The sequence below is a fragment of the Ipomoea nil genome, unplaced genomic scaffold, assembly GCF_001879475.1.
Source record: "Ipomoea nil cultivar Tokyo-kokei standard unplaced genomic scaffold, Asagao_1.1 scaffold1237, whole genome shotgun sequence".
In the NCBI taxonomy this organism is placed as follows: domain Eukaryota; kingdom Viridiplantae; phylum Streptophyta; class Magnoliopsida; order Solanales; family Convolvulaceae; genus Ipomoea; species Ipomoea nil.
In genome coordinates this window covers 847,609-856,995 of record NW_017617665.1, presented here as the reverse complement: position 1 = coordinate 856,995, position 9,387 = coordinate 847,609, and the positions used below count along the sequence as shown (strand labels likewise).

Sequence of the window (9,387 nt, the reverse complement as noted above, 5' to 3'; positions counted from 1 at the left end):
AAAGATCTCCTTGGAGTCCTTCACGGATAATTCCTCCATCAGAGATGGGTATCGAAGTAGCGTCGCAAGAACTCGGCGAGATGAGAGGTCCGAAATCAGAGCTGTGCCTCGAAGGATTTGGCGATAGAGATCTGAACGCTCATCTTCCGTAAGATAGAAAAGGAAAGGATTAAGATCAGAATGTCTAGCCATATGTGAGATAGGTAAAATCGAATCGATTGGGTAGAAGATTTAGGCTAGGATTCGAATGTTTAGATGGAGAGCTTGAGAAGAGTTTAAAGGAAAATGGGAGAGATATTAGGGATTTGATTCTATAAATTTGGGGAAGAAGACGGTGGTGTGTAACAGCCAGGAGAGAGAAAGAATTAATAAATAATTCTAAGCATATAGTGCGGTCGAAGGGCTTAATTTTCGGTCTGGAGAACTTCCTGGAGCAGAGAGCAGATCTGAAGAAATGTCTGGATTAACCCTAAAAAAAACATAAACAAACACAAGGCAAAAGAAATGCAAAAAACTTTATTTGGTTTTAAAAAAAAAAAAACTTAGGTCGAAAACCTACACACTCCAAGAGCAGCTCGAAGTAATTCAAATCTTGTGTTATCAAGAGGTTTTGTAAATAGATCAGCTAGGTTTTTCTCTGTGGAAATGTATTCCAGGCTGATTTCCTTGTCTTCTATCAATTCTCTTATGAAATGATGTCGTATTTCAACATGTTTAGTTCAGGAATGTTGAACTGGATTTTTGGAGATGTTGATAGCACTAGTGTTGTCACAATAGAGAGTCATGTATTCTTGATGTAGACCATAATCTTGAAGCATTTGTCTCATCCATAGGAGCTGCGTACAACAGCTAACAACTGCTATATATTCCGCTTCAGCTGTGCTAAGAGATATCGAATTTTGCTTCTTACTTAGCCAGGCGACTAAGTTTTTTCCAAAAAAGAAACACCCACCAGATGTACTTTTGCGGTCATCTGCATTTCCGGCCCAGTCGGCATCACTGTATCCTACAAGATTCAGATTAGTATCATTCGAAAACCAAATGCCATAATTGAGAGTACCTTTGACATATTTGATTATTCTTTTCAGGGCTTTAAGATGTGATTCTTTAGGAGCCGCTTGAAATCTGGCACATATTCCAACACTGAGCATAATTTCTGGACGGTTGGCTGTCAGATACAGTAGACTCTCGATCATGCTCCTTCATTGGTTTGTTGGACTTCTAGTCCTAGAAAATAGGTTAGTTCGCCGATCATACTCATTTCGAATTCCTGTTGCATGACTTGAACCAGCTGATCTGTAGCACCTGTTTGAGTGGAACCAAAGATAATATCGTCAATATAAACCTAAGCAATTGTAATATGCATACCTGACCTTTTGATAAATAAGGTTTTGTCAACTCCCCCTCGGTTGTAGCCGTGCTGGAGAAGATACTGGGATAACCTTTCATACTAGGCCCTTAGAGCTTGTTTTAGACCATATAGAGCCTTGTCCAGTTTGTAGACATGGTCAGGATGATGAGGATCTTCAAACCCTTTAGGTTGAGCAACATATATATCTTCGGACAGATATCCATTTAGAAAAGCCGTTTTGACATCCATCTGGAACAATTTTATCCCTAGAGCACAGGCTATACATAGAAGAAGGTGAATAGATTCTAGGCGTGCTACCGGTGCAAATGTCTCTTCATAATCAATTCCTTCAATTTGAGAGTAGCCTTGTGCAACCAGTCTTGCTTTGTTGCGAGTAATGTTTCCAGCTGAATCAGTCTTGTTGTGAAAAATCCATTTTGTTCCTACAACATTCACACCGTCAAGCTTAGGGACAAGATTCCATACCTTGTTACGCTCAAATTGTCCAAGTTCTTCCTGCATAGCTTTAATCTAGTGTTCTTCCGATAGGACTTCTTTTACCGTCTTGGGTTCGATCTTTGATGTGTAACACGTATACCCTGCAAGCTCAAGATAATTTCGTTTAATTCCTCTAGTTCGTACTACAGAGGATGGATCTCCTATGATGTTTTGTGTAGGATGATCTTTGTGAGTTCGGACAGCCACTTCGAGTGCTCCAGCATCTGGTTCTGGACCAGGTTCTGGACTAGGAAATGGAGGAGTCGGAGTAGGATCTGATGATGCAGTTTCAGGGGGTTTTGGATTATTTGTGTCAGGTTCTAGAGTAACTTCTGGATCAGAGACTCTTATGACATCGATTATTTCCTGAGGTTGATCATCAACCACCACGTTTGCCGATTCCATGATGGATTTTGTAACTTTGTTGTAGACACGGTAGGCACGACTATTCGTTGAGTACCCAAGAAAATACCCTTCATCACTTTTAGGCTCAAATTTTCCAGTTGGGTTTCGGTCCTTCAAAATAAAACACCGTGAGCCAAAAATATGAAAATAGTTAATATTAGGCTTCTTACCTTTCCATATTTCATATGGAGTGTGATGCGTTCTAGGTCGTAGATATACTCGATTTATCGTGTGACAAGCAGTACTTACTGCTTCAGCCCAAAATCTCTTAGGCAAATCTTTTGCATTTAGAAGAACCCGAGCCATCTCTTGAGCCGTTTTGTTGTGGCGTTTTCGGTGCTGAATATTCATGGAAGATACCAACCGATGCACACCAATCATCAAACACTTGATTGTCGAATTCACGTCCATGATCACTTCTAATGCGTATGATTGGCTCATCTTTCTCTTTTTGGAGTTTTAAGGCCAGAGCTTTGAAGGCTTCGAAAGTTTCTGACTTTTCCCTGAGAAAACTTACCCACGAAAAACGAGAAAAATCGGTAACACAAACTAAAATATACCTTTTACCTCCAATGCTTTCTGTTCGGGTAGGACCAATGAGGTCCATGTGAATGAGTTTCAAGCAGTGTGTAGTGTTGATCGAATTTTGAGAGGTATATGCTGCTGTAGTTTGTTTTCCATCTTGACAAGCGCTGCATACTCCGGCTGTTTCTACCTTGATATTAGGTAGACCTCGTACACCCTCAATCTTGATTAATTTTTCAAGAAAGCGATAATTTAAGTGACCTAACTTTTGATGCCATAGTTTTGATTCTTTTATGCTGGACCTGTAACAATAAGAATCGTTAGTAAGTATATAGCAATTATCAGAAGAGCGTTTACCTTCCATGACACAGTTCTTTTGGTGGTCTGTGATGTTGCAGCTATCTTTTGTAAAGCAGACTTTCCATTCCTGATCACATAATTGGCTGATAATTATCAGATTTGCATGAAGGCCTTCCACCAAGAGAACTTGTTTGAGTTTTGGTAGTCCTGTTACATTTAGGGTGCCAATTCCAGTGATCTTACCCTTAACCCCATCACCGGAAGTTACTTCTCCTGCACTTCCCTTTATATTGTTTAGAAACTTAGCATCACCTGTCATATGACGCGAACATCCACTATCAAAGTACCATCTCTCTTTTCTGTTAGTACTCGTAGAGTGGAAAGAGACGTGTCAGACAAAGTCACTTTTCTTCACCCAAATTTGCTTGACAAACGGGGTGATAGACTTGTTGGTGTATTTCTCAAAACGTTGGTCTTTGTAGAAATAGAAGCACTCCGGTTTTGTATGTCCGCGTATCCTGCAGTAGTGACATATAGGGTTATACAATCTAACCTTGGTTGACTTTTTACTTGGAGCAAATTTGACTTGACGTTGAGCTGTACTAGTTTTTGGACTATCTTGATTTGCTCCAGAGACTGAGTCAGGGCCTGAGGCTTTGACGAAAATTGTAGTAGCTTTGTCCTTTCCTCCAGAATAGCCTAACCCATATTTTGTAGATGTCTTTCGACCATAATCTAAAATTTGGTCTAAGGTGGATGTGTTGTCCATCATTTGTATCTTGCGTTTGAGATGTTCCAGTTCCTTTTTGAGATCGTCCAGCTCATGTTTGAGCTTTTCTTCTTTCTTGTGACTGTCTTCAATGATGCTGTCGCTGTCAGATATTTTAGATAGATACACCTTTTTGGCGTTTTCTAGAATGCTAACCTGACTAGACAGAGATCTATTAACTTTTACAAGAATTTCCCATTTTGCATACAATTTTTTATATTCTACTTCAAATGAAGGAGCAGGTAAATCTTGATCTTCTGATGACACATACTCTTCAATTTCTGATTCTTCGCCAGTTGTAGGATCAGGTACTGTAGTTGTAAGAGCTGTAAAGGCAACAAAGTTTCCGGAGATCTCATCTGGATCAGATCCTGGATCAGTTTCTGGTTCATCATCATCACTCCAGGTAAGGGAAACTTTCATTGACTTCTTCCTTCTCAAATAGGTTGGGCATTCAGCCTGCACATGACCGTACCCTTCACACTCATAACATTTGATCCCTTTGCCTCCGGTTTTGTCTTTGGATTGAGAGTTTCTAGATGCCCCTGGTCGTTGGTTGGACGAGTTTGATTTTTGATTGTTTCGATTAGCACTTGACCCCGGTCCTCTTTGACCTTGAACCTTACCAAATTTTCCAGTTTGTCGTTTTACCTGTTGCAACAGTTTAGAAAACCCTTTAGTTAAAAAGACTACTGGATCGTCACTTACCTCATCTGGATCAGAAACTGTTCCAGAGTCTTCGACAGAAAAGGCTACGGTTTTTCCTCCAGACCTTCTCCCCTTGAGCTCGTAGATGCATTTTGGTGCGGACCTTCCAGTACGCATAGTTGTCACCTGTTAGTTCAGGAGGTGCTCTATGTCGTTCCATGCTGTAAGACTCAATGCACAGTGAGCAACAAGTAAACCTGTAACACCCCGTGTTACGATCCCTAAAACCAATTAATCATTTAACTAATTACCCAAAAGAAAGAATTAAATTACAATAATTAATTAGGAAAAGGGCCCACCATAGTCCGTGGGCCCTCACCTCTAAACCCAACCCCTAGCCCTAAAAGGAATAGAATTAGTAAGCCTACAATATTAGTCCCTAATTAGGACTCCTAGATATATAAATAGGGGACTTAAGAGGCACCTAGAACCCCCTACCACAATAATCCCTCACCACACAAGAAGTTCCAAGAATTCCCCTAGGAAAAATCAAGAAAGAAGAAAGCTTCAAGAAAGACCCTTCATAGCCAAGGAATTAATTAAGGCTAAAAGGTAACCCATGTCTCAACAAAACCTATTTTCATAGCTATGATTCCCCTCTTAGGATTTCCCCATATTATTGTGTATTGATGATTTGTGATATTATTATAGATGATTGGTGGGATGATTCCATGGGTAATCTTGATGATGAGAGGTTCTTGATAATTATGGTGTTCTTGATGATTATATGACGTTCTTGATGATTATATGGTGTTCTTGATGTTCTTAATGATTATATGAGGTTCTTGATATTTATATGATATTCCAACCGAATCTTGATTTTGGAAGATGAATTGTGTTCTTGTTGATTTAAAAATAATTACAACCCTAGGTTATATCGTGGAATTCGTATGGAATTATTCTTGGTATATTGGGTGGGAGTTTGCATGATTGGTGATTATGTTTAGAAAAGCATGATAGGTTATGTGCCGTATGTTTCTTGACTTTTGATCCGTTAAATGTCTACGTGTGTTATCAATTGCGTTTGAAAGTGTCTAAGCATGGTTTCGGGTTCCACAAAGGTTCTCGGGGCATTTTTGGTGAAAAAGAGTCAGTGGGGGGTAGGGGACCCGCCACCTACCCGCGGCCTATTTGGGAAACACCGGCAGCGGGCAGTTGCCCTGTAACACCCCGTGTTACGACCTTTAATCTTGGATTAATTATTTAATTAATTCCGCTAATAATAATTAAATATGATTAATTAAGTTAAGTTCCCCTTTAATTAATTAATGGGGTCCACCATGAACCGTAGACCCTTGCCTAAATTAGAGGCTTAAGCCTATTAGGAATAAAGATAGTAAACCTTTTACTATTCAGATTGTGATTAGGATCCGCTTTAATTAATATGGACCCTTATCCCTAAAGCGAGTCCCTGAATCCTATAAGGAATAGGATTAGTAAACCCATACCATTCAAGCCCTAATTAGGAGTCTTAAATATATAAATAGAGAACTTAGGAGACACCCAGAACCCCCACACGCATAAACGCCCATCACCCCAGGAGAGCTCCAAGAATTCCCTTAGAAGAAATCAAGAAAGCAAGAAAGCTTAAAGAAAGATCCTTCATAGCCAAGGAATTAATTAAGGCTAAGAGGTAACCCATGTCTCAACAAAACCTATTTTCATAGCTATGATTCCCCCTTAGGGTTTCCCCCATATTATTGTGTATTGGCGAGATATGATGATTATTATTGATGTTTGATGTGATGATCCCATGAGGGATCTTGATAATCTTGATATTGGGAGATTCCTGATGATTACGGAATTCTTGATGATTATATAGAGTTCTTGATGATTATGTGTTGTTCTTGATAATTGTGTGATGATCTTGATGTTTATGTGTTATTCTTACCGAATCTTGCAATTGGAAGGTGAATCGCATTCTTGTTGATATAAAAACAATTAGAACCCTAAGTTGTATCGTATGTTATTATTCTTGGGTTATCGGGTGGGGAAATCGCATGTTTGGGGTGTTGATTATGATTAGAAAAGCATGATAGGTTATGTGCCGTTCGTTTATCGTGTTTGATCCGTTGATTGTCTATGTGTTGTCGTTAATTACGTTGAAAAGTGTCTAAGCATGGTTTCGGGTTCCACAATGGTTCCCGGGACGAAAATTTGATGAAAGAGTCAGAGGGGGTAGGTGGGGGGTAGGGGACCCGCCACCTACCCACGGCCGAGAACACTGTTCCGGCAGCGGGCAGCAGGCGGGCGGGCAGCTGCCCGCCGGCGACCCGCTGGAATCTTCCCCCCCTCGGGACCCCGGCTTCCCCGTTTGATGTTTCCCCGATCCCCGTGGTGTCCCAACGGACCCCGTTTGTCGTGCCTATGTCTAGTTTGATATTTCGGGTACCGTTCGTAGGTTTATGAGTCTATTATATTGCATGCTAGTTGAATTGGTATCCCGTTGACCTAGGTGGAAGAGATATGAACCCCTTAGGACTATTCTTAGTAAGTGATGGATCACGTATAGGTTTTGTTATACGTTTTATCCCCCTTCCCAAGGTGTAATGTGGGCTGCATGTGCTTGCTATGTGTTATGTGTGCGTGTTACCCCAATTCGGTTGCGATCGGATTGGTTATCCTGAGCTGCGGTTCAGAAGCCGGCTATGGTCAGATGGGAATTCCTGGCTGTAGTCGGATGACGGTATTCTGGGCTGCGGTCCTGAAGCTGGTTGTAGTCAGATGGGAATTCCTGGCTGCAATCAGATGACATCTTTCCTGAGCTGCGGTTCAGAGGCTGGCTGTAGTCAGATGGGAATTCCTGGCTACAGTCAGATAACACACTCTCTTGGGCTGCGGTCCACTGTTTGGTTGCGATCAAACATTATGATGAGCTGCGGTTCATCGGTCGGTTGCGATCGACCCCTCCGTGTTGCGATACGGGGCAGGGTGCTGCGGGGCCGTGTCAGAGCTATACGCGCTGACCCTCATGTATGGGCATGCGATTGGTCCTGTGGCGCCAACAAAGTGTGTTATGTGTTGTGACATGGATGAGTGGTGATTATGAGTGTCTTGAGAAATATGACTGTGGGATTTATGTTGGGGATTGTTTATGATGGGTGGTGATCAGTGTTTATGCCTTGCCTTATCTGCCTTATCTATTGTAAACTGCATATGACTGTTATAACTATTGCTTGCGTCTGACCTTATCTGTCAAGTCATTCCCGGTTTTAAAAGCTAGAGTTCGTAGGACATATCTTCATGCTCGCAATGGTTTTCGTATATCTATATATATCTCTATATGTATTGTATTTCAACGCGTTGGTGTGGGTTACCAGCATCTCTCGCTGAACAGATATATTTGGCTTTTAGGCACAGAAGATTAGAGCACTGGAGCGCGCTAGAACTGGAGCGTAGAAGTAGTATAGTTCCCTTTCGGCCTGCGTGCCATGTTATGCATTTATATTTCAGAGGATAGTAGTTAGACAGCCTGTGCACCTGGGTTCTCTAGCCCAGGTGTGGCATAGCACCCCGTACACTTATGTTACGCTGTGGGATTTAATGAGATATTACCTTTATTATTAAGTTTTAAATGTCTTGAAAGTCAGGGGTGTTACAGTTGGTATCAGAGCCTAAGTTTGACCCTAGGAAAGACTCTTAAGACCGGAATTTAGGACGTTAGGCTTGAACTCTAAAGCACCTAGGAACATAGGACTCAGGAACCTTAGGACGCGCAGTGAGATTGTGAGACCTACACATAACTTCCCTACACGTTGCCCTCGCTCATTCTAAACCCTCCCCCCACTTATCACTTCATAAGAAGTGCGTCTAACTCTAACCTGACATTCTTATAAACACTGACCAGGAAGACGATAGCATGGCACCGAACAGGAGACAATCAAGGACTCCGGAACCCGCCACCAGCGACCCCTTGACCCAAACCCTGCAGCAACTAACACAAGTCACGCAGGCGTTAAGCGACGCGGCCCTTCGCAACACCAGGCCCCCGCCACCTCCATCAAACGCAAACTCAGACGTCGTCCGGCAAGTTTCAAATCACCGACCACCCACGTTTTCAGGAGAAGAGGATCCCGCAGTCCTGGAAGAATGGATCCGAACCCTTGATAAGATTTTTGGAGTAGTAGAATGCCCAGAGGAACGCCGCGTAGAGATAGCCTCGTTCTACTTCGGACACGAGGCCGATCTCTGGTGGATCCACGAGGGGCCCACTTATCAACAAGAACCAGGATTCAATTGGGAGAACCTCAAGACACGACTACGAGAGAGATTCTATCCAACCCACGTAAAAGCATCCATGTACGAAGAGTTCCTTCATCTAAAACAAGGAACGGCCACCGTCATAGATTACCATAAACGATTCCTCGAGCTGGCACGCTTCGCGCCAGAGCTAGTCCCCACCGAGGTGACCAAGATAGAGAGATTCGTGTCAGGCCTCAACTTCGAAGCTCGAAAGGCGCTAGTGGTAAGCAGACCTCGAACCCTCAACGAGGCTTACTCCAGTGCCGCGAATCTCTATCGAATCCAATTACTCCAACGCGGAGTTCAGGAACAAATGCGAAGAAGAAACACTGGAAGTGGGGCACCGCCGGTAAAAAGAACGAGAAACGACACCGGCACAAGGTCGAGCAACCCGACCAACCAAAGACCGCCCCTGGGAAACAACGAGGCTAATCCAAGAGGCTTCCCTTGCCCGAGATGCAACAAAAGCCACAGGGGCAAGGATTGCGCGGGCAACCCCTGGCGATGCTTCAATTGCGGAGAGGAAGGACACAAGGCCTTCCAGTGCACACAACCCCAAAGACCACGCCCCACCACCGTGGGTCAATAT

The 9,387-nt window shown here is 42.7% G+C and overlaps 1 protein-coding gene across 1 annotated transcript; it reads right to left on the bottom strand.

The window, feature by feature from the left end:
* Positions 1 to 404: 404 nt before the first annotated feature.
* Positions 405 to 1,873, bottom strand: LOC109183936 (uncharacterized mitochondrial protein AtMg00820-like). The gene is made up of 4 exons (XM_019333963.1): positions 1,670 to 1,873; positions 1,258 to 1,345; positions 953 to 1,006; positions 405 to 469 (listed from the first exon to the last, which is right to left on the bottom strand). The coding sequence occupies exons 1-4, from the start codon at positions 1,871 to 1,873 to the stop codon at positions 405 to 407; spliced, it is 411 nt and encodes a 136-aa protein (XP_019189508.1).
* Positions 1,874 to 9,387: the final 7,514 nt, after the last annotated feature.